Below are 24,037 nucleotides of genomic sequence, written 5' to 3'. Positions count from 1 at the left end.
CAGAATGAGGCATTCTTATTTCCTATGAATTACAGTGTTACACATATTCAAAACTAATTTATCAAAAACACTCTGAAAGAAATCTCTACACACATGCCACATTATAATTAGCATGAAAGTAGGAGTTCATGTTTCCACGAAAGGAGTATTTTCCCAATGATAATGGAGATTGGGCTATGCTTTACCTTTGTTAACGGACGAATTTGTACATAATGGATTAAGGCATTATCACACACATAACACAAGTGTTTGAGTGGTTCACCCATAATGGGGCTACATCCACTCTAATCTATAGCTTTGTATTTGTATTTGAATGTGAAGATTACATTAATATGAGAGAGACATAGGGGGAGATGCTTGAGAGCTCTAGTAGAAGAGCAATAGAGAGCTTGGGAGAGCTTTGGATAGCTCTTGGAGAAGTGGAGACTGGCAGTTGATGGTCCTTTTGCTTTGAGGTGGTTAGCTCCTTTTTGTAGTCTAAGAGCATCTACAAACATGCTCCCTATTTTTTAGTTAAAATTTAGCTAAAAACACACAAAAATTATTTTAGGAGCACTATATAAAATTTGAACTCCAATCATACTCCCTAGTTTATAGGGTCATAAATACTATGGTTATTTTATAATTCAATACAATTGGTTCATCTCTATAAAAAAATATTTAGCACTAATTAAGAGTTTAAACTATGCATAAAACATAGCAGCATTAAATTATAGGGAGTCGCTAGGAGTCCTTTCTCTCTCCTTAGATTTAGGAGCTCTAGAGGTCTCCTTATTTTATGAGGTAGATAAGGAACATGGTTGGTGTTGTATTTTTCCAATTCTTCTTTAAAATTTATTTAAAGAGATGATTTAAGGAGCCAATTATAAGTAATGCATGGGTATCCTTGATTTAAGGCTTTTGCATTGCGATATGGAGAAAGCAGGTGAGAGGTATGGCTCCCTACTTCTTGATTGGTGGCATATGATATATGCCTAACATGGGTATGCCTTGATTGGTGGGATTTGCTTAATAAATGGGGAGGTGAAGTCAATGGTGTCAACAACCTTGGAGCTTTTTGTACCTCCTTGGGATGAACCTCAGGTCTTCATCTCCTTCTCAGCTTTGCGGTGGGAAGGGAAGGTCAAAAAAGTAGACCATCCTTCGCTCCCATATAATATAGCCAACCAAATTTGCGTGTAGACTAATTTGCGTGGACTCTGGTGAAGACCAGCCTTTCCTTCTGATACTTTTGGAATTTGGTTGGCCATTGTTGGCTTTTAACATCATCATCACTCGTTTTTTCGACCTCAAATTTATTGCTCATGGCTAATTATTCTAACTCAAACTCAAATAATAAGTAGAAAAATTAAAGTAGCAGCAAAAATTAGCAACTCTGAAACTGGAAGGAAAGCAAAGTAGCTAGCCAACATGGCCGCCTCCTCAAAGCAACAAAGCACTCCCAAAATGGCAAGTTTAGTGTTGATGTTTGTTTATCTTTTGTTCATCTCCCTTCCTCACCCATCAATGGCCCTATCCTCCTGCAACGGCGCATGCGCAACCCACGACGACTGTGCTGGTCAGCTCATATGCATCAACCGTAAGTGCAACGACCACCCTGATCTCAACGATTTCAGCCAAGGCGGGGACGGCAGAGGAGCAGACAAGTGTGACGAGCAATACCATCTAAACATTCATGAGCGGGCCGTGGCACTTTCCATGGATAGGATGAACTGCAGCGAAGCTATTAACTGCGGTGGCATCGGAGGCATCTCGTACCCCTTTTGGGGAGTAAACCGAGCTAATTACTGTGGTCTGCCCGGGTTCGAGGTCCAATGCCACAACAATGTCCCCGTGATCAACATGTCGAATATCAACTATAGAATTCTTAAAACCAACTCCAGTAGGGTTCCTCCGTCTGTTACAGTTGCTAGGCAAGACTATTGGAAAACTATTTGTCCTCCTACTTTTGTTAATACCAGCATCAACTTCTCTCTGTTTAATTACACTTCCTCTGGGTTTACAAACCTGACCTTTTACTACGGGTGCAATACAAGTACAAGTAACACTACTTCTACTTCCCAAGTTTGCAGCAGTGGAAACAAAATTTCATATGTGACACCACTCTTTCTGTCTAATTATACTTCCTCTGCGTTAACAAAGGGGTCCGTTTCCCAGTGCAATAGCACAACAACTAGTTCCCAAATTAGCTGTACAGCCAGCGCTAATGTGACTGTCACACCAAGTCCCCCAGCTGATACAGTTGCTCCCGTCGCCTGTAAAAATCAGGTCATTGTTCCGGTTTCTAGAACAGCTGCTGTGGCTCTAAAGGCCAACCGGACAGCTATCCAAGACGCGGTAGATGGGGGCTTTGAATTGGAATTGAAAGTCGGTACTGATATATGCAACACTTGCGTGGAATCAGGAGGGATGTGCGGCACTACTTCTGGTAGGTTCAATTGCTTTTGCCAGGATCGGGCCTATGCAACCAAATGTAATACAACAACTACTTCAAATCAACCACCCAGACCAAAAGGTAGTATGTCTGTCCTTTGTCATTTTTCTTATAAATTACAGACTATTAGGAAGAAGATGTTATAAGTCTTTTATGTCATTTGTTAGAATTTAGGAGTTGTGTGAGTGATGCTCTGTCTGATACCATAGTTGGAAGACTACGGAGTCCATGTTAAAGTAGGAAGAGTTCATGGTAATTAGAGCCAACTATCTGCAGAAACAGAAAATAGAAACTGCTGAACCTCACAGATATACAAGGTTAAACCCTTATGAGTGTTCATGGTCATTTTGATCCTCGGTACATGCATCAAATTGGAAGTCTTGATGGTGCCAGTCAACATTTTATGGACTTCAACACTCTGCCGTAATATATGCTACAAGTAGCCTAAGAAGAATACACCTACCTTTGTTGACTTTGATAATTCAATGAAACATCACAAAATACTTGAGTTTGTAAACTTTGTAGTCTTGGCGTCATAACTGGATATTGAAGAAGAATATGATATATCATCCGAAGAAATCTTATGATTTAACCTTTTTTCTGTGCAGGTTCAAAGGCTAAATATGAAATAGGTGCGTATATATGATAAATATATATCAAGTACCACAAGTTTCAATCTTTGCTTTCTTTCACATATCAATAAAATGCATAACTTGAAGAATTGTTCAATATAGGCATTCCGGCTGGTGTTTCGGGGATCCTCATAATCATTGCTTGTATTGTATGCATATCAAGGAAAAGAATATTGGGTTTCTTCAAGAAAGATATAGTGGATGAGTTTGATGTTGAGGAATTTATAAGGAACTATGAATGCCTTGCTCCAAAACGGTATAGTTATGCAAATGTCAAGAAAATGACAGACAATTTCAAAGATAAAATAGGTAAAGGTGGATTTGGAACCGTGTACAAAGGCAGGCTGCCGGATGGCCTTGTCGTGGCGGTGAAAGTCCTAAGCGAGACCAAGGGTAATGCAGAAGACTTTATTAATGAAGTTGCTAGCATTGGTAGAACCTCCCATGTCAACATTGTCACTCTTTCTGGATTCTGTTATGAGAGGAGGGACAAAAGAGCTTTGATATATGAATTCATGCATAATGGATCTCTAGATAATTTCATACATAAACAGGGATCTGAAACAGCAAATTGTCGCTTAGAATGGAAAACACTATCTGAAATTGCTGTTGGCATTGCTCGAGGACTAGAATACTTACACCGTGGATGTAACACGAGAATTCTGCATCTTGACATCAAGCCACAGAATATTCTTCTGGACAAAAAATTTTGCCCAAAAATCGCTGATTTCGGCCTTGCCAAACTATGCAAAACGAAGGAGAGTATTGTATCCATGATGGGGACAAGAGGAACTGCAGGGTACATTGCACCAGAAGTATTTAGCCGGAACTTTGGAGGCGTGTCTCACAAATCTGATGTTTACAGCTACGGCATGTTGGTTCTTGAAATGGTTGGAGCAAGAAAGAATTTGGATTCGGGAGTGTCTCATACCAGTGAAATGTTTCCGCATTACATTTATAAAGATCTAGAGCTAGACAATGATGAGAATGTTTTTGGGGCAATCACAGAGGAGGAAAAAGAAATAGCAAGAAAGATGGTATTAATAAGTCTCTGGTGCATTCAGACCAATCCTTCTGATCGGCCATCAATGAGCAAAGTAGTAGAGATGTTGGAAGGACCCCTTCATTCCTTGCAAATTGCACCCAAGCCTTTCTTGTTTTCTCCTACAATTCCTGCAGCGCAAGGCTCTGTGACCGCATCCCAACAATCTGAAATAGAAGATATCTCTGTTAATTAGGAAATTCTAGCTGAATTGTAAGAAAATTACCTTTGTTATCTTAAATGAAACAGCTTTCACCATCGTTCCGAAAACTGGCAATGACTGCCATCCAATCCAAGTATACTATATATTCTATGGCCAAACTTGGTTTTCTTTCATGGCTCAGATCTTTTTCAAGTTTGCTTCCAAACAGTCGTTTTGTCTTTTTCTGGATGAAGTGCTCTGTTTTGCCTAGTGGCTAAAGTTTTGTTTTTGTTTTTTCCTGCGAAAGTTTTGCATTTTGGGCTACCATTTTGTATGGGTGCTCATTTGAGCCTGGTAATGAAAGATTTATTTCCTCGTTATGTTGGTTAGATCGCAATGAATCCAAATATTCATCTATTTTTTAGTACAAGCGATAGTTTCTTACACACGTAGAGCTATGATGTCGTGGAGATTCGAACCCTGAGACCTCTGGTCTGCAAATCAAAACTCTTTTCCATTGGGCTAGACCCCATTGACAAATATAGATTCATCTTAATTCTACTAACCCACTCCCTTTTTTATATATTTTAAGATTAGATTTCCAGTAATTTCTTAATTTACGTCACTTCTTTTCAATTAACTTCAGTTGTTCCTTTCTAATCGACCTTTTTGGGTCTGCGTGCCAGCGGGGTTTCTGTTTGTAATTTCCCTTTTTCTTATTAAAAAATTAAAATTTTAAATTAAAAAAAGTTCAGTTGTTTCAGGACAGGACCTTCTTTATCATAACCATTAAACACCCTAACTCATACTAATAATCTTGTTCAAATCTCCAATTTCCATAGTTAATTTTGTGAAACACGAATCTAATATCCTTGGATTTTAAGAGATCTAAAGGCTTATAAGCAAGTTTCTCCCTTTTGATTTATGTAAGTTCATTTCATGTTAAAAGTTTGGAATTTTGAATTACATGACGATTTCCAATCAAATTTGCGAGCTCTTTTCGTATTAAAAACAAAAAAACAAAAAACATATATCAGTGACAGATTTACTCTTTCGAAGATGCAATTGTGTTCTATGGGTTACGTTGTACGAAAGAAGAGATAGAAGAGAAGGTTTCGCTTCTCCTTCAAAGAGTGGGAAAGAGAAAAATAGTTTCCTGATAGGATTTGAAATTGGCGGATTTTAGTCGGTTTGCAGCATATAAATAATTGAGTATATATAGCTGCTATGGTAATTCTAGATTGCAATTAGCTACTGGTTCCTGTGCCTCTTAATCTGCAGTTTATGTTTATTTGATTACCCTGTAATATTTAAGAAGAGAGCATATGAATAAGAAGGGAACGTTCCATGCCGAAACGAAAGGCTAAGCGTTCCAAATGGACATACGGGAAACGCATAAAACTTCCAATCAATTTGGGTGACAAGGGAGAGACTTATTCGGAGGTAGATCGGATTAGTCAGCTGCCTGACGCCATTCTGATTAGTATTCTTTCCCTACTGAGCATTAGGGAGGCAGCAAGAACTTGTTTCCTCTCTAAGAGATGGATCTATGTGTGGAAACAGGTTACATGTCTCAACTTCTACGACATAGATGCATTATATAAACCATTGAAGAAAAGAGGACAAACAACACCCAGTTACAATTGGGTGAACCAAGTCCTGCAAATGCACCAGTGTCCATCCTTAGATGCATTCAGATTTTGTTCTTCCTCGACCTATATCAGACCTAGTAGTTCTGAAATTGACAATTGGATTGAGTTCGGAATGCAGAAGAGAGTTCAAAGGCTTGAGATAGATTTGGAAGCAGGTAGACTTTCTCCTTTTTCTTATGCCAGTTATATCTTTCCAGATAAGCCATTTAGAAGCCCTTTCGGCGTTTCCTGCATCAAGTCCCTTAAACACCTCTCCTTGTCATTTGTAAACATAACCGGTGAACTTGTTGAGCACTTTCTATCCAATTGTGAACTCCTTGAGCATCTTTGCGTTTCTTGCTCGGATCAATTAGTAACTTTGAAAGTTGCCGGTTCGTCACTCCGGTTGAAGTTCCTACAAATAAGTGACTGTATGTATTTAGAAAAAATTGAGATTTGTGCTCCTAATCTCGTGTCATTTATTTATCACGGAATGCTGGGTTTCTATGACAGTATTCGTTTGAGGCATGCACCCTTGCTTGTAAATGTATCACTTGCAGAAAGTACTAGGTCTATAGTTCCAACTTTTCTTTCGGTTAAAAGTTGTCTTCCTCAGCTGGTGACTCTCAATCTCAACTTGCACATGAATCTGAATATGGTCAGTATATGAAATAATTCAGTATTTATTATTATTATTATTATTATTATATATATATATATATATAGACTTTATTTTCAAAATTTGCTTTTCATCTGTCAGAGTGCAATGGTGAGGCACCCAGAATTTCCAGAATTAACTTGTCTCAAGGACTTAACATTGAATGTTGTCGCAAGTGATCGGCAAAGCCTCCTTAATTTGACTAAATTGATAGAGCGGTCTCCTTTCTTGCATAGATTTACATTGGATGTAAATTTATTTTCAGCATGTCTTACAATTTAAAGTTGGGAAGTTTATTTAATGGTTTCAGAAAGGTTTTTGTTGATTCATGTTTATGCACACAAACTTCTAAAAGTTGTATTGTTTTTCTGTGGTTTTTGAAACTTGTATATGTGAAATTAACTTGTCTAAGGTAGATTGATAAGCTATTGTTTTTGTCCTTGTGCAGCTAAGATGGGCACGAGTGCCATGTCTGAGGAATTTGCAGAAGGTTAATAAATGTCCTCATCAGTGCCTTAAGGTGGTGAAATTTTCTGGGTTCGTTGGGTCTAGTATCGACACTGAGCTTGCCATGTACTTCACTGAGAATGCCGTTGCGCTTGAAACGTTTCTCGTCGATCTCAGAAAGGTTGTCGTTGAAGAATCCACTCTGTTGTCTGAATTTGTTACAACCCAGAAACAATTGAGGGCAGCAAGAAAGCGTGCTTTGCAGATAGGTAAAAAACTACCTCCAGGAACTGAGTTAATTGTTTTGTAATTTCACTTGTTTAATCCTCTTTGCTACAGACGTGATACACTTTTTGCAGCATGTAATTTGCTACTATTTATTTCTGACATTTTCCGAAATTGAAATAATGTTTGTGTGGTGAACAAGGATGGCAGTTTAGGTACTTGATTGATTTCTTCCAATATGTAGATTCTTGAATGAGTTGGAGACAAAATGAAGAAGGACATGTGATTCGCATGGTCTTGTTTTCCATTTTAGAATACAATAATATATTCTGTGTGCAAAAAAATTAATAATGCTAATGACAAAATGAAAAATAAATAACTACAATAAGATTTGGCAAGTGAGTCAAATTTGGTCTGAGAGAGAGAGAGAGAGAGAGAGAGAGAGAGAGAGGTGAACATGATTGACTATAAATGGTAGCAAAACCCAAGTCTCCTTAGCTACAATAATAGTTGTCAAACGTAGCCATGAAGGTATATGCATTACTTTTTCCTAATTATGCCTTGTAATGATAATGAGGTTAAGATTTAAGAGGATGCTGCTGTTTGGAATGCACTAGTGCTCCTCAATTTAGATCTGTTCTTCCTGGTTTCCAGAGAGACGAGAAGTGGCACAGATATCGAGATATGATCTCGCAAAGCAAATTGACAGCTTGATCAGACCCCTAAATCCCTCGAGGCAGAAACTACATATTCATCACTTATCCAAACCAGTGCACCTTGTTTGTGCTTCCGTTGTCTTGTTGCAGTGTATGGCGAAGACTGTTACTTGAATTTCCCTTTTATTTTATTTTCTAGGCTAGCAACGGAGGAAGGCAAGTTCGGCAATATTCAGCTTGCAGCCTTCTCTCTCAATCTCCACAATCTACTACATCAGCCTAACTGTTGTGCTATAGGAAAGACAAACGAAACGAGACCAGGACCCAACTCTTGGGGCTTGCTTGTATTGTGTACCATTTTTGTTTTTTGTTTTGTTTTTATTGAATTATGTTCCCTAAATCTTGAAAGGAACTTGCATATTCAAATACTGTAATGTCAACAACGAAGTGTGACATTATCTCATAAATGAGACAATCTGTCCAGCGGTCTGTGATGCGCAATGGCTCGTTGTTAATGTCCAACGGTTTTCATGCGTCATTGCATCCTTGAGTTTCTTTGCCTCCTCTGTCAATTGTACTTAACAAGTTGAATATAGTAATATTAAGAAGAGTAAGTACACACACAATGCCAACGCTCTGGCTCTACAGAAATTTCCATTAACAAAATGAAAAGTAGAAAAATAACAAAACATTCACTCTCTACAGAGATCGATCTTTCCAGAATTCATTGGCTGCACCATATGCTTTTGATCGTCAACCAACTAATGGCTGCATACTTTGCATTCATGCGTAGACTAGATCAAGAGCCAAAATACGAAGGTTTAACAACTTGTGACTAAGGGGTAGTGCTAATACAATTATAAATGTAGCTTGCAACAAATGAGCCATTGATGCCTCATGTGACAAGGTAACGTAAAAACAAACAACAAACGAGGCAACTACAAGATGCATCCTGGCTCTCTAATCCAACACATTCAAGCGTACAGTATGGACCAATCTTCTAATTAAAAGTACAGAACTAAGTTTAGTCAATTATGCAATGAGAGTCTCCAAACAAGAATCCCTGCACACTCAGCGACTCCACCATGCCGTTCCTGCCATTAATTAAATCAAATCATGTTACGACAAATAAGCAGCCTAGCATATTTATGCTCCAAGGAAACAATTTACAAGTACTTATGCATGCCACACACACATCTGCAAGGCAACAAAGAGGATATGTGACAATTTAGTAACTCGCAACGAAAACAATAAGGAATGCGATGCTACATCCAGTTAGCCAGCTGCATAGCACATACAACGTGTTTTGATCAAGGAACAGGATGCAACATGATAACAAGTCAGCTGATACTAGGTGTTGCAAATTTCTACCCAAGAGTCCAAGCAAGTTCCACTGTATCTACTTTATTCTTCACCAAGAAAACATACATCAACCAAAGTCCTTTGTTGGAATTGAATGAAAGCTTATGTCGTGTTAATCTATATACTCATCAATTTTGAGAATGAAGTGTTCAACATCAGTAACCATGAAACAAGAATGATTAGAGAAAACTTGAACAATTCAAAAAAACAAATGAAGTCATATATTAAAATGAACAGCCAAAAAAACCTATAAACTTAAGTTCATGAAAGCTTTCTCCAAGGCTCATTTAGCATGACTTCTCATGAAGCATTGAATTGGTGGAAGGATGATGTAAAAACCAAATTCCAAATCTCCTAACATTATAAGATTTGGCAAGTGAATCAAATTTGGTCTGTGTGTGTGTGTGTGTGTGTGTGTGTGAGAGAGAGAGAGAGAGAGAGCATGATTGACTATAAATGTAGCAAACTGCACTACAAGAAATACAAAATTTTCAACAAATCTCAAAGTTGATCAAAATAGTTTCTTCACGACAAATAGGATAGCAAACAAAAATGGGCTAATAATGGAATTCACCCCTTGTTGTCAGCATAATCGATTAACCAGGGACAATCCAAACTCACTTAAATCTGTAAAAATAATGGTCATTGCCAAATTCGTGTTGATCAAAATAGTTTCAGGACAAATAGGATAGCAAACAAAAATGGGCTAATAATGGAATTCACCCCTTGTCAGCATAATTGATCAACCAGTGACAATCCAAACTCACTTAAATCTGTAAAAATAACGGTCATTGCCAAATTCTTAAAGGCTTGCAGCAAGGCTCACTTAATGCTACAAAGTTGGTTAAAGGCCACAACAATAATAAAGCATGTTACAGAAAACATTAACCTCCGTATAAGTAAAACTGTGCTGCCCAACCAAATGCCCCCAGACTGAAACATAAAACAATTAGAAGATGCTAAAGCAATATCACAAATCTTAATTTCTTGTAGGCATCATCAAATGCATAAAAGCACCTTTTCTTTCAAAACAAACAACCAAACATTGTGAGACAGATAAAGTGTGAAATAATTTCAGAAACCTCTTACCAATTTTCTCCTCAATGCCTTGGGGTCGTACATTCCAAACAAATAAAACCAGCATTATCTTCAAGTTTAAAACCATCATTAATGAGGCACTCGATGTGCTTCCATTTCTTGCAGGTATCACACTCAACCATATCCTCTCCATCATCATCCTCTGCTCCACAGATACAAGTCACTAGCCATCCCCGTCCACCTTCAGCTACATAGTTGCAATCCATGTCTGCCCCATCACCCTTCACCCACATATTCTCTTTCAATTCATCCGTTCCCTCTCCTTCCATTTCGGTGATGGTGAAATTGGAGAGTGCATGATATGTATCTTGAATTAAACGAGTAACTCGACCCTTTAAATCAGCCACATCATTTACGGGGAGTGTGGTACACTCGCAGCCAACCATTCCCGGCAACTCATTGTCATCTGCATCTCTCACCACAAAGGTAACTGTTAAACATTCAGCTGACATTTGCCTCAACGGGATTTCCTTGCAAAAGACTTTGCAATTCAAGATGGTCTGGACGTGATTTTTCCTCCTCATTAAAACCTTATCATACACCGTCCACAAATCTTTATTTAGATCCATTTTCTTTCGGCCTCTCGTGCCACACCTCATCTGCAGCATGAAAGATAATAAATCTTTCATGCACTCTAGGGGAGTAAGGGACTTCTTGTATTTTTCTACAATTTCTTCAACCTCAGTCAATGGATGAGACCCAAGGGACTCAATAGCAGTCGTGTAGGTATCTCTCGATACTCCATAGCTTCCACGTAGAAACGTGTATCCCCACCTCCCAAACCAAGTACTACCAAAAGCCACACTGAACAGCAACCTAGTCACCATGGCCCCCTCACACGTCTCACGGTCTCACAAACAACAGCTGTTCAGTGTGGCTTTTGGTAGTACTTGGTTTGGGAGGTGGGGATACACGTTTCTACGTGGAAGCTATGGAGTATCGAGAGATACCTACACGACTGCTATTGAGTCCCTTGGGTCTCATCCATTGACTGAGGTTGAAGAAATTGTAGAAAAATACAAGAAGTCCCTTACTCCCCTAGAGTGCATGAAAGATTTATTATCTTTCATGCTGCAGATGAGGTGTGGCACGAGAGGCCGAAAGAAAATGGATCTAAATAAAGATTTGTGGACGGTGTATGATAAGGTTTTAATGAGGAGGAAAAATCACGTCCAGACCATCTTGAATTGCAAAGTCTTTTGCAAGGAAATCCCGTTGAGGCAAATGTCAGCTGAATGTTTAACAGTTACCTTTGTGGTGAGAGATGCAGATGACAATGAGTTGCCGGGAATGGTTGGCTGCGAGTGTACCACACTCCCCGTAAATGATGTGGCTGATTTAAAGGGTCGAGTTACTCGTTTAATTCAAGATACATATCATGCACTCTCCAATTTCACCATCACCGAAATGGAAGGAGAGGGAACGGATGAATTGAAAGAGAATATGTGGGTGAAGGGTGATGGGGCAGACATGGATTGCAACTATGTAGCTGAAGGTGGACGGGGATGGCTAGTGACTTGTATCTGTGGAGCAGAGGATGATGATGGAGAGGATATGGTTGAGTGTGATACCTGCAAGAAATGGAAGCACATCGAGTGCCTCATTAATGATGGTTTTAAACTTGAAGATAATGCTGGTTTTATTTGTTTGGAATGTTCGACCCCAAGGCATTGAGGAGAAAATTGGTAAGAGGTTTCTGAAATTTCATTTCACACTTTATCTGTCTCACAATGTTTGGTTGTTTGTTTTGAAAGAAAAGGTGCTTTTATGCATTTGATGATGCCTACAAGAAATTAAGATTTGTGATCCAATAAGGGTTTTTGGATGACACTTTTTGACTTGAAATTGCAATTGTCGAAGTTGATATGTGAAATTTGGGTAGTCATTCTCCTGTACAAAACCACATCAGAAAAAACACAAAACTAAATCAAATAGTTAATTATAAATGAGATAATTCATAATACATGAGCAATATATACTGACTCACCCAATAAACCATATAAATTTGTTATAGAAAAAACTGGAGAAAGACAAATGAGCAGTGTAAACCAATAAATCAACTAGCTAAATAAATACTTTAACAAGTAACAGTATCAAAGAAAATGTTTACACAAGGAACAAAGGTAGGGAGGCCAGCAATAAATACCAATAAATTCACACAAAAATACTCCCAAATATATATGCTTTGCTCCAAAGTAATGACAGAGAAAGTAAAAGAACATAGTTAATTTAAATCCGTGCACGTTGTGAGACTAGTGAGAAAAAAAACTCAGAAATGCAAAATATTGAGCTAGAAGGGAACTGTCAGTGAAACATTAGCTAAATAAATACAAAACCACATGAAAAAAACCACAAAACTAAATCAAATAGCTAATTATAAATGAGATAAGTCATAATACATGAGCAATATAAACTGACTAGCAAAACAAACCGTATAAAAATGTGATAGAAAAAAGTGGAGGAACACAAACGAGCAATGTAAACCAATAAATCAACTAGCTAAATAAATACTTTAACAAGTAACAGTTATCAAAGAAAACGTTTACGCAAGCAACACAAGTAGGGAGGCCAGCAATAAATACCAACAAATTCACACAAAATATACTCCCAGATATGTATGCTTTGCTCAAAAGTAATGACAGAGACAGTAAAAGAACTTAGTTTATTTAAATCCGTGCATTTTGTGAGACCAGTGAGAAAAAAAACTCAGAAAAGCAAAAAATTGAACTAGAGCTTAAACCGAAAGAAGGAAACAACCAAAAGAAGAAGGGAACTACTATCAGTGAAACATTAGCTAAATAAATACAAAACCACACGAAAAAAATAACAAAACTAAAGCAAATAGCTAATTATAAATGAGATAAGTCACACTACATGATTAATATTATAAACTGACTAGCTAAATAAACCATAAAAAATTGGGAAATGAGCAATGTAAACCAATAAATCAACTAGCTAAATAAATACTTTAACAAGTAACAGTTATCAAAGAAAACGTTTACGCAAGCAACACAAGTAGGGAGGCCAGCAATAAATATCAACAAATTCACACAAAATATACTCCCAAATTTGTATGCTTTGCTCGAAAGTAATCACAGAGAAAGTAAAAGAACATAGTTTATTTAAATCCGTGCATTTTGTGAGACTAGTGAGAAAAAAAAACTCAGAAATGCAAAAAATTGAACTAGAGCTTAAACCAAAAGAAAGGAACAACCAAAAGGAGGAGGAGGGAACTACGGCCAGTGAAACATTAGCTAGATAAATACAAAACCACAAAACTAAATCAAATAGCTAATTATAAATGAGATAAGTCATAATACATGAGCAATATAAACAGACTAGCTAAATAAACCGTATAAATTTGTGATAGAAACAAATGGAGAAAGACAAATGAGCAATGTAAACCAATATATCAACTAGCTAAATAAATACTTTAACAAGTAACAGTTATCAAAGAAAACGTTTACGCAAGCAACACAAGTAGGGAGGCCAGCAATAAATACCAACAAATTCACACTACTCCCAGATATGTATGCTTTGCTTGAAAGTAATGACAGAGAAAGTAAAAGAACATAGTTTATATTAAATCCGTGCATTTTGTGAGACTAGTGAGAAAAAAACTCAGAAATGCAAAAAATTGAACTAGTGTCAGTGAAACATTAGCTAAATAAATACAAAACCACATGAAAAAAACCACAAAACTAAATCAAATAGCTAATTATAAATGAGATGAGTCATAATACATGAGCAATATTATAAACTGACTAGCTAAATAACCTGTATAAAATTGTGATAGAAAAAAGCGGAGAAAGACAAATGAGCAATGTAAACCAATAAATCAACTAGCTAAGTAAACACTTTAACAAGTAACAGTTATCAAAGAAAACGTTTACGCAAGCCACACAAGTATGGAGGCCAGGCCAGCAATAAATACCAACAAATTCACACAAAAATACTCCCAAATATGTATCCCTTGCTCAAAAGTAATGACAGAGAAAGTAAAAGAACATAGTTTATTTTAATCCGTGCATTTTGTGAGACTAGTGAGAAAAAAAACTCAGAAATGCAAAAAATTGAACTAGAGCTTAAACCAAAAGAAAGAAACAACCAAAAGGAGGAGAAGGGTAGTACGGTCAGTGAAACATTAGCTAAATAAATACAAAACCACAAAACTAAATCAAATAGCTAATTATAAATACGATAAGTCATAATACATGAGCAATATAAACTGACTAGCTAAATAAACCGTATAAATTTGTGATAGAAAAAAGTGGAAAAAGACAAATGAGCAATGTAAACCAATAAATCAACTAGCTAAATAAATACTTTAACAAGTAACAGTTATCAAAGAAAACGTTTATGCAAGCAACACAAGTAGGGAGGCCAGCAATAAATACCAACAAATTCACACAAAATATACTCCCAGATATGTATGCTTTGCTCGAAAGTAATGACAGAGAAAGTAAAAGAATATAGTCCATTTAAATCCGTGCATTTTGCAAGACTAGTGAGAAAAAAAACTCAGAAATACAAAAAATTGAACTAGTGTCAGCAAAACATTAGCTAAATAAATAAAAAACCACATGAAAAAAACCACAAAACTAAATCAAATAGCTAATTATAAATGAGATGAGTCATAATACATGAGCAATATTATAAACTGACTAGCTAAATGACCTGTATAAAATTGTGATAGAAAAAAGCGGAGAAAGACAAATGAGCAATGTAAACCAATAAATCAACTAGCTAAGTAAACACTTTAACAAGTATCAGTTATCAAAGAAAACGTTTACACAAGCAACACAAGTTGGGAGGCCAGGCCAGCAATAAATACCAACAAATTCACACAAAAATACTCCCAGAAATGTATCCCTTACTCAAAAGTAATGACAGAGAAAGTAAAAGAACATAGTTTATTTAAATCCGTGCATTTTGTGAGACTAGTGAGAAAAAAAACTCAGAAAAGCATTGAACTAGAGCTTAAACCAAAAGAAAGAAGCAACCAAAAGAAGAAGGGAACTACTATCAGTGAAACATTAGCTAAATAAATACAAAACCACATGAAAAAAACAACAAAACTAAATCAAATAGCTAATTATAAATGAGATAAGTCACACTACATGATCAATATTATAAACTGACTAACTAAATAAACCATATAAAATTGTGATAGAAAAAAGTGGAGAAAGACAAATGAGCAATGTAAACCAATAAATCAATTAGCTAAATAAATACTTTATCAAGTAACAGTTACCAAAGAAAACGAAAGTATATTTAAATCCGTGCATTTTGTGAGACTAGTGAGAAAAAAAAATCTCAGAAAAGCAAAAAATTGAACTAGAGCTTAAACCAAAAGAAAGAAACATCCAAAAGAAGAAGGTAACTACATTAGCTAAATAAATACAAAACCACATGAAAAAAACCACAAAACTAAATCAAATAGCTAATTATAAATGAGATAAGTCATAATACATGAGCAATATTATAAACTGACTAGCTAAATAAACCGTATAAAATTGTGATAGAAAAAAGTGGAGAAAGACAAATGAGCAATGTAAACCAATAAATCAACTAGCTAAATAAATATTTTAACAACTAACAGTTACCAAAGAAAACGTTTACACAAGGAACACAGGTAGGGAGGTCAGCAAAAATACCAACAAATTCACACAAAAATACTCCCAAATATGTATGCTTTGCTCAAAATGCAATGACAGAGAAAGTAAAAGAACATACTTTATTTAAATCCGGGCATTTTGTGAGACTAGTGAGAAAAAAAAAACTCAGAAATGCAAAAAACTGAACCAAAAGAAAGAAACAACCAAAAGAAGAAGGGAACTAGGGTTTAGGAGCCCAAATCTGAAAATCAATAAATATACTAGCTAAATAAATACTTCACAACATGAAACATTAGCTAGAAGGCAAGTTGAAATGTTTAGAATCAAATGTAAAAATTGATCAAATAGGAACGTACCTAGAGAAAGAAGCTCCAGTTTCTCCAAAGAGAGTGTGAGACCTGAGGAGGTTAGGGTTTCCCCAAAGAGGTGTGAGACCAAAGCAGGTTAGGTTTCTCCAAAGAAAGTGTGGTCAGGGTTTCTCCAAAGTGGTGCGAGACCAGTTAGCCAGCTGCATAGCACATACAAATGTGTTTTGATCAAGGACAGGATGCAACATGATAACAAGTCAGCTGATACTAGGTGCTGTAAATTTCTATCCAAGAGTCCAAGCAAGTTCCACAGTATCTACTTTATTCTTCACCAAGAAAAAATACATCAACCAAAGTCCTTTCTTGGAATTGAATGTAAGCATATGTTGTGTTAATCTATATACTTATCAATTTTGAGAATGAAGTGTTCAACAACATCAGCAACCATGAAACAAGAATGATTAGAGAAAACTTGAACAATTCAAAAATACAAATGAAGTAATCTGCTAAAATGAATAGCCAAAAAAACCTATAAACTTAAGTTCATGAAGGCTTTCTCCAAGGCTCATTTAACATGACTTCTCATAGAGCATTGAATTGGTGGAAGGATGATGCTAAAAACCAAATTCCAAATCTCCCAACATTATAAGATTTGGCAAGTGAATCAAATTTGGTCTGTGTGTATGTGTGAGAGTGTGAGAGAGAGAGAGAGAGAGAGAGAGAGAGAGAGAGAGAGAGAGCATGATTGACTATAAATGTGGCAAACTGCACTACAAGAAATACAAAATTTTCAACAAATCTCAAAGTTGATCAAAATAGTTTCTTCACAGACACATAGCAATGATAGCATAGCAAACAAAAGTGGGCTAACAATGGAATTCACCCCTTGTTGTGAGCATAATCGATCAACCAGGGACAATCCAAACTCGCTTAAATCTGTAAAAATAATGGTCATTGCCAAATTCATGGTTGATCAAAATAGTTTCAGGACAAATAGGATAGCAAACAAAAATGGGCTAATAATGGAATTCACCCCTTGTCAGCATAATTGATCAACCGGTGACAATCCAAACTCACTTAAATCTGTAAAAATAATGGTCATTGCCAAATTCTTAAAGGCTTGCAGCAAGGCCCACTTAATGCTCCAAAGTTGGTTAAAGGCCACAACAATAATAAAGCATGTTACAGAAAACATTAACCTCCGCATAAGTAAAATTGTGCTGCCGAAAAGAAGAAAAAGGGAACTAGGGTTTAGGAGCCCAAATCTGAAAATCAATAAATATACTAGCTAAATAAATACTTCACAACATGATACATTAGCTATAAGGCAAGTTGAAATGTTCAGAATCAGATGTAAAAATTGATCAAATAGGAAGGTACCTGGAGAAAGAAGCTCCAGCTTCTCCGAAGAGAGTGTGAGACTAGAGGAGGTTAGGGTTTCCCCAAAGAGGTGTGAGACCAGAGCAGGTTAGGTTTCTCCAAAGAAAGTGTGGTCAGGGTTTCTCCAAAGAAGTGCGAGACCAGAGCTGGTTAGGTTTCTCCGAAGAAAGTGTGGTTAGGGTTTCTCAAAGCTGCGGAGCTAATATTATCGCGCGCGTTCATTAACAGACTGGATTAGTTAGTTATCAACTTGGTATGTTAATATGATCATTAAGAAAATGATACGGTCGTTGTTAAATTACATATACATTATGAGAAAACAAAAACATTACAAAATGATTTTTGTATATTCTTGTGTGTTGATGTTTTGAATAATAAAAATTAATAAAAAATGATACAATAGGGACATAAAACGGAGGGAGAAAACGTTTATTGTTTTTCAGAAATTTATAAAACTCTTGGTCCGGAAAAGAGAAAGAAAAAACCCATTACAGGTCCATGAAGACAATCTGACCAGAATCAGCCCAGATTAAACAGAAAACAAAAGGCCCAAAATGGAACAAAAAATGGAAACGCTCTAGCCCAAGCTCACTGAAAATAAATAAATATTATATACTTTAAGTATTTGCCAAAAATACCAGCAAAAAAAAAAGACAAAAAATTAAAGACAAAACAAAAATGTATTATTCTAGAAAAAATCGAAAAAAAAGAATGGATGATTGCGCACCCCTTGATGATGCCGATCATCACCACCTAACTCATCCTTGGCCCTTGAATCTAAGCTATCAAGACAAGACACTGCGTTTCATGACCCCCGTCACCAAAGGTGGTGCTGGCTGGCTTCTCAAGCCATTCACAGGCCATGGTTCTTCTGCTCTTTGGATTTATCGCAAGTCTTCTTCTGGGGTGACTGGAACTCATAGCAAGTCTTCTTCCCTGATGCCTGTGATCAGATCTCATGGTCTCCAGAGCCTTCCGTAATTCACAGAGGGCTACAGAGAACATGAGATCTTGTCACAGAGGGCGACAGCATGGTCGATCGAGGAGCTGAAAGTTGAGAGATCTGTTTGTTTCTCTACTTGGATTTCGAGTTTGAGATAGATTGAGTTTGGCTGACAAATGAGAATGACTGGTATCTATATACCCAAACATCATGATTAGGTTAGGTTAGGTTAGGTTAGGTTATGAGTGTGGCTGACATAGTCTTTCATTGTGATAGGCCTTTTTTTAACTTTCTTTTTTTAGTATTCATGTGTTTCTGGCTGACCCACTAGGCCTTTGTTTCTTTTTATCCTTCTTGGGCGGGCCTCTACTTTTTGTGTTTCATAAACGGACCGGACCGATCTCGTGTGTAAGAGTTGGGTCTATTTAATTTTAGACCCAACACGTTTGAAATTCCCCCTTTTATCCCTCCAAACAGCCACATAAGTTGGTCTTCGGAGCCGTTGATGTCTTTCCCATTTCCCCATTTCCCATTTCCCATTTCCCATTTCCCTTCGCGGCTAGAGGTTGGCGTTGCAGATATGCCGCGGCTGTCCACCCCTCAAATAAGTAAGTTTTTCCCTTTCGATTTGCGTAACTTCATTTCCTGTTGTAAGTTTGGAATTTTGAGTTACATGACGATTTTCAATCAAATTCGCCAGCTTTTTTGTATTTGAAATCAAAATACCTATCAGTGTCAGATTTACTCTTTCAAAGGCGCAATTATGTTTCATGGCTTACATCCAAAATTTTCTTTAGATGTTGTAGTTGTACCAAATAAGTAGAAAAGGTTCCGCTTCTCCTTCAAAAAGAGGGAAATAGAAATATAGTTTCCCAGTTGGACTTGGATTTGGATTTGGTGGATTTTAGTCGGTTTGCTGCCTATAAATAATAGGGTAGCTGCTTTAGTAATTCTAGATTGCAAAATTTTGAATGAAAAGCAGGGGCTTTTAATCAGCTATTGGCTCCCTCCCTGCTTTTTTATTTACGCAGAATCAAATACAAGTGTGATTTTATAAACGTTGTTGTGAATGAAAAACACCAGCACCAGCTTTTAATCTGCAGTCTTGTCTTCTTTTCTTTGTTTTTAAGGTTGCTTAGATTACTTGTATTCACGAACCCAACTTTTTCGCCTTCTTCGTTTATTATAGATGATCGCTTCTTTTCATCTGTTTGATAGTTGGTTTTAGTAATAATCGGTTTGCTCCACTTCTGCAGCTTATTTCATTACATTGTAATATTTAAGAAGAAAGTAAATTAATAACAAGGGTGTTCCAACTTCCATGCCGAAAAGAAAGGCTAAGCATTCTGGATGGACATATGGGAAACGACAAAAGATTCCAATCAATTTGGTTGATAAGGAAGAGAATTATTCGGAGGAGGATCAGATCAGTCAGCTACCGGATGTCATTCTAATCAGCATTCTTTCCCTATTGGGTATTAGGGATGCAGCAAGAACTTGTGTCCTCTCTAAGAGGTGGATCTATGTGTGGAAACAGATTACATGTCTCAACTTCGATGATATAGATGCATTATCCAAACCACAGAAGAAAAGAAGGCAACGAGTGAAAACAACATCTAGTTACAATTGGGTGAATCAAGTCTTGCAATTGCACCATGGTCCATCCTTAGATGAATTCAAAATTCGTTCTTCCTCACTCAATTGCAGTCCTAGTAGTTCTGAAATCGACAATTGGATTGAATTTGCAATGTGGAGGAGAGTTCAAGGCCTTGAGATAGATTTGGAAGCAGGCAGACGGTCTCGTTTTTCTTCTCCCAGTTATATCTTTCCAGATAAGCCATTTAGAAGCCCTTTTGGTATTTCCTGCATCAAGTCCCTTAAACACCTCTCTTTGTCCTTTGTAAATATAACCGGCGAACTTGTTGAGCACTTTCTATCCTACTGTGAACTCCTTGAGCATCTCTGCATTTCTTGCTCAGATCAATTAGTAAAATTGAAAGTTGCTGGTTCATCACTCCGGTTGAAGTTCCTACAAATAAGTGAGTGTACGTCTTTAGGATTAGTTGAGATATGGGCTCCTAATCTCGTGTCATTTATTTATAAGGGAATGTTGGGTTATTGGGACAGTATTCGATTGAGGCATGCACCCTTGCTTGTTAATGTATCTCTTGCAGAAAGTACTAGGTCTATAATTGGACCTTTTCTTTCGGTTAAAAGTTGTATTCCTCAGCTGGTGACTCTCAACATGCACATGAATCTGAATTCGGTCGGTATATGAAATAATTCAATGTTTATTTATGTACATATATATATATATATATATATATTCCAAATTTTGACTTTAACTTTTCATCTTTCAGAGAGGAGGGGTGTGGCTCCCAGAATTTCCAGAATTTACTTGTCTCAAGGACTTATCGTTGAGTGTTATCGCAACTGATCGGCTAAGCCTCCTTGCTTTGACTAAACTGATAGAGCGGTCACCTTTCTTGCATAGATTTACATTGAAGGTAAATTTATTTTCAGTATATCTTAAAATTTTAATAGTTGGGAAGTTTATATAATGGTTTGAGAACTGTGAATTGTAATTGATTTATGTGGAATCAACTTTCCAAGGTAGATTCGTAAGCTTTTGTTATGTCCTCGTGCAGTTAAGATGGGTACGTGACTCGTGTCAGAGGAATATGCAGAAGGTTAATAAATGTCCTCATCAGTGCCTTAAGGTGGTGAAATTTTCTGGGTTCGTTGGGTCTATTATCGACACTGAGCTTGCCACGTACTTCACTGAGAATGCCGTTGCGCTTGAGACGTTTATCATCGATCTCAAAAAGGTTGTCGTTGAAGAATCCACTCCATTGTCTGAATTTGTTACAACCCAGAAAAAAATGAGGGCAACAAGAAAGCGGGCCTTGCAGATTGGAGAAAAACTACCTCCAGGAGCTGAGTTAATTGTTGTGTGATTTCACTTGTTTAGTCCTCTTTGCTACAGACTTTCTTGCAGCATGTAATTTGCTACTATTTATTTCTGACATATTCGGAAATTGAAATAATGTATGGTCGTGATGACCAACGATTGTTGGAGAAGACGTGGAAATCTTCACTGTTATAAGTTCTTAAATCTAGCTGCCTAGCTACTCTTTGGCCTATGACTTTTTGTATGGATCTTGTTTTGGTTCATTACGTTCATGGGACATTGTGTGTTTCTGTTGTAGTTCTAGGCAGCTAGATTTAAGAACAGCAGTACTTAGATGTACACGGGATATGTACTTGATGATAGTGACGACCGTGACTTTGATACGGAGCTAGAGCTTCTAACTATGATGAATGCGCTAACTATGGGTATGATGCCGGAAATAGACCGATTTTATATCACCCTTCAATTCGAATTAGCAAAAGCAACATTGTTAAGTATAGTTATGATTTTTTCAGCCCATTTTTCTATTCAGGAAATAAATAACAATTCCGTATATCAATATGTATAGAAGCCCTGTATGCAAAGCTGACATCGTATTGGTGTTGATTCCAGTTTAGAGGAAGCTGTTAATCTAGACACCACTTTGTCGTAGAAGAAACAAGGGGAGGAATCTTCACTGTATATTTAATCCAGTCAATCACCACTTTGTCGGGCCATGAGACGGGTGAGGGGGAAAAGATCTAAATAGTATGGAAGAGGAAAATAAAGTTTAAAAAGGCCCTGAATGAAGCTAGGCGGAAAAAAAAGGGGTGGTGAATCCCAAGTTGTTTGTTACTGTTAGAAAAATAAGGAGATTGCTAGGGAGAACATCTCTCTTGTTATAAAATGAACTGGAATATGTGCGAATATTGAGCTGCACGTAAAGTAGATGAGACACAACATTTAACGAGGTTCGGCTATGCCTACGTCCTCGGAGCAGCAGCAGTAACTTTTCCACTATATAAAATAATAGGGTTACAACTTTAGTGTTTACAATATGTGTGGCTCACTGAATTTTCTCTTTTTGAGAATTTCTCTCTGCTCTCTTTCCTCTCCACTCACTCACGTTCTTTCTTCCTTCTCTTCCTCTTCTCTAAGCGCCCTCTTCTCCTGATTGAGGTATCTATTTATAAGCCAAAGACATTGGCTGTTCACTTCACAGGTATTTGGCTTCGCTCGAATAATTGGCAGACAAACATCATTAATATTCTTCAATCAATTGGGTAGTGGGGCTTGCCATTTTGGGATCCACATTGTTGACTTTACAACATCTCTATGTTATTTGATCTTAAAATATACAATAGGATGTAATTCTTATACAATTAATAGCTAAGCCATTCTAGGTAAGTCTTGTACAGAAAGTAAATTACAATCTCCAATTTATAAGATCCTATAATTAAGGAATTCATATTTCTTCTAGTTAATACTCCCCCTCCAGCTGGAGAAATTATAGAATAGTACGATATCATCAAGTCAGCTGGTGATACTTCTACTCAAAATTTGCCATGTGTATTATTTTTATAAGAAATTAAACTTTTTGTTCTAGCTAGATTTGACACTCCAATTTCACCCTTTGAAATTTTTTTTAAAAAAAAATTAGCAGAGAAATTGTATTTGGTTAATTCAAACATTAAGAATTGAAAGTATTAATTAAATGAGGATAATATGGTAAATTCATTTTTTTCATATTAAAACAAAATTAGATAATATGTCCTATTTTTATGGAACACAACTACCTATTATTATTTTTAATTCTTTTAAATAAATATAATAAAATAAAATAAAAGCCTCTCTCAGACGCAGAAGCGCATGCGAAGAAGCTAGTTTTTTAGTATTCGAGCTCGTTTGGGAGTGCTTTTGGAGCAGCGAAAAGTGCTTCTAAATGAGTAAAAGCGCTTCTGTCTTTTAAAAATGGTGTTTGGCAAAAATTGCAAAAGCGCTTTGGGTGAGATCCAAAAGCACGTGGAGTGGTTTTAGAAGAAGCACTTGAGATGTGCTTCTTCTTAAAAGCGTTGCAGGACAAAAACAAGGGAAGCACTTGGCTCCCTTTAATGAAACTTTTAAAATGCCGAAAATACCTATATTTAAATGCCAAGATACCCTTCCTTTCTTCTTTTTTTCTCACTTTTTCTCTCCTATTAAAACCAAAACACTACCCGTGAAAAGGCCAACAGACGCCAAAACACCCATGGAAACCTTTAAGCTTCTATTAATCCATCACTATCTTTACATTTCACAACTTTTAAAAGCTGTGTTTTTATTTTGGAATCCTGTTAATTTTTATTTCCTACATTTATTATAATATTTTGGGAAAGCACTTTTAAATGTAACATCCAAACAACAAACTTCTTCTTTGTAGAAGGCCTTATGTCATAAGTTCTACTGGCATAAGCGTTACTTACATTAGCGCTTCATAAAGAAGCATTCCCAAACGAGCCCTTCGTGTGTTTCTCGCCGACCGGCTAGGCCTTTGTTTTTTTTAAGTTTTTTTGGGCGGGCCTCTACTTGTAA

At 36.7% G+C, this 24,037-nt stretch overlaps 4 protein-coding genes across 4 annotated transcripts; 3 read left to right on the top strand and 1 right to left on the bottom strand.

Annotated features, from left to right (window-relative positions):
* Positions 1 to 1,325: 1,325 nt before the first annotated feature.
* On the top strand, positions 1,326 to 4,612 carry LOC117619229 (LEAF RUST 10 DISEASE-RESISTANCE LOCUS RECEPTOR-LIKE PROTEIN KINASE-like 2.5). Its single transcript, XM_034349136.1, has 3 exons — positions 1,326 to 2,515; positions 3,043 to 3,066; positions 3,169 to 4,612. Exons 1-3 carry the CDS (start codon positions 1,411 to 1,413, stop codon positions 4,302 to 4,304), a joined length of 2,265 nt encoding a protein of 754 aa, XP_034205027.1. The 5' UTR covers positions 1,326 to 1,410; the 3' UTR covers positions 4,305 to 4,612.
* A 985-nt stretch (positions 4,613 to 5,597) lies between these two features.
* On the top strand, positions 5,598 to 7,429 carry LOC117619440 (FBD-associated F-box protein At5g38590-like). Its single transcript, XM_034349402.1, has 3 exons — positions 5,598 to 6,539; positions 6,642 to 6,788; positions 6,988 to 7,429. Exons 1-3 carry the CDS (start codon positions 5,598 to 5,600, stop codon positions 7,294 to 7,296), a joined length of 1,398 nt encoding a protein of 465 aa, XP_034205293.1. The 3' UTR covers positions 7,297 to 7,429.
* A 229-nt stretch (positions 7,430 to 7,658) lies between these two features.
* On the bottom strand, positions 7,659 to 11,216 carry LOC117625024 (PHD finger protein MALE MEIOCYTE DEATH 1-like). Its single transcript, XM_034356590.1, has 2 exons — positions 10,319 to 11,216; positions 7,659 to 8,961 (listed from the first exon to the last, which is right to left on the bottom strand). Exon 1 carries the CDS (start codon positions 11,152 to 11,154, stop codon positions 10,330 to 10,332), a length of 825 nt encoding a protein of 274 aa, XP_034212481.1. The 5' UTR covers positions 11,155 to 11,216; the 3' UTR covers positions 7,659 to 8,961; positions 10,319 to 10,329.
* Positions 11,217 to 19,085: 7,869 nt separating this feature from the next.
* LOC117624989 (F-box/FBD/LRR-repeat protein At5g56420-like) lies at positions 19,086 to 21,870 on the top strand. Its single transcript, XM_034356545.1, has 4 exons — positions 19,086 to 19,184; positions 19,833 to 20,842; positions 20,937 to 21,083; positions 21,225 to 21,870. Exons 2-4 carry the CDS (start codon positions 19,898 to 19,900, stop codon positions 21,531 to 21,533), a joined length of 1,401 nt encoding a protein of 466 aa, XP_034212436.1. The 5' UTR covers positions 19,086 to 19,184; positions 19,833 to 19,897; the 3' UTR covers positions 21,534 to 21,870.
* The last annotated feature ends 2,167 nt before the right edge of the window (positions 21,871 to 24,037 follow it).

The sequence above is a fragment of the Prunus dulcis genome, chromosome 1, assembly GCF_902201215.1.
Source record: "Prunus dulcis chromosome 1, ALMONDv2, whole genome shotgun sequence".
Classification (NCBI taxonomy): domain Eukaryota; kingdom Viridiplantae; phylum Streptophyta; class Magnoliopsida; order Rosales; family Rosaceae; genus Prunus; species Prunus dulcis.
The sequence above is the reverse complement of the archived record's forward strand: the minus strand, read 5'-3'. Positions and strand labels throughout refer to the sequence as shown.

Coding starts and splice junctions, on each gene's coding strand:
- LOC117619229 (XM_034349136.1), top strand. CDS start 1,411: ATGGCCGCCTCCTCAAAGCAACAAAGCACTCCCAAAATGGCAAGTTTA. Junction 2,516..3,042: donor TCAACCACCCAGACCAAAAG/GTAGTATGTCTG, acceptor TTTTCTGTGCAG/GTTCAAAGGCTAAATATGAA. Junction 3,067..3,168: donor AAAGGCTAAATATGAAATAG/GTGCGTATATAT, acceptor TGTTCAATATAG/GCATTCCGGCTGGTGTTTCG.
- LOC117619440 (XM_034349402.1), top strand. CDS start 5,598: ATGCCGAAACGAAAGGCTAAGCGTTCCAAATGGACATACGGGAAACGC. Junction 6,540..6,641: donor TGCACATGAATCTGAATATG/GTCAGTATATGA, acceptor TTCATCTGTCAG/AGTGCAATGGTGAGGCACCC. Junction 6,789..6,987: donor TGCATAGATTTACATTGGAT/GTAAATTTATTT, acceptor GTCCTTGTGCAG/CTAAGATGGGCACGAGTGCC.
- LOC117625024 (XM_034356590.1), bottom strand. CDS start 11,154: ATGGTGACTAGGTTGCTGTTCAGTGTGGCTTTTGGTAGTACTTGGTTT.
- LOC117624989 (XM_034356545.1), top strand. CDS start 19,898: ATGCCGAAAAGAAAGGCTAAGCATTCTGGATGGACATATGGGAAACGA. Junction 20,843..20,936: donor TGCACATGAATCTGAATTCG/GTCGGTATATGA, acceptor TTCATCTTTCAG/AGAGGAGGGGTGTGGCTCCC. Junction 21,084..21,224: donor TGCATAGATTTACATTGAAG/GTAAATTTATTT, acceptor GTCCTCGTGCAG/TTAAGATGGGTACGTGACTC.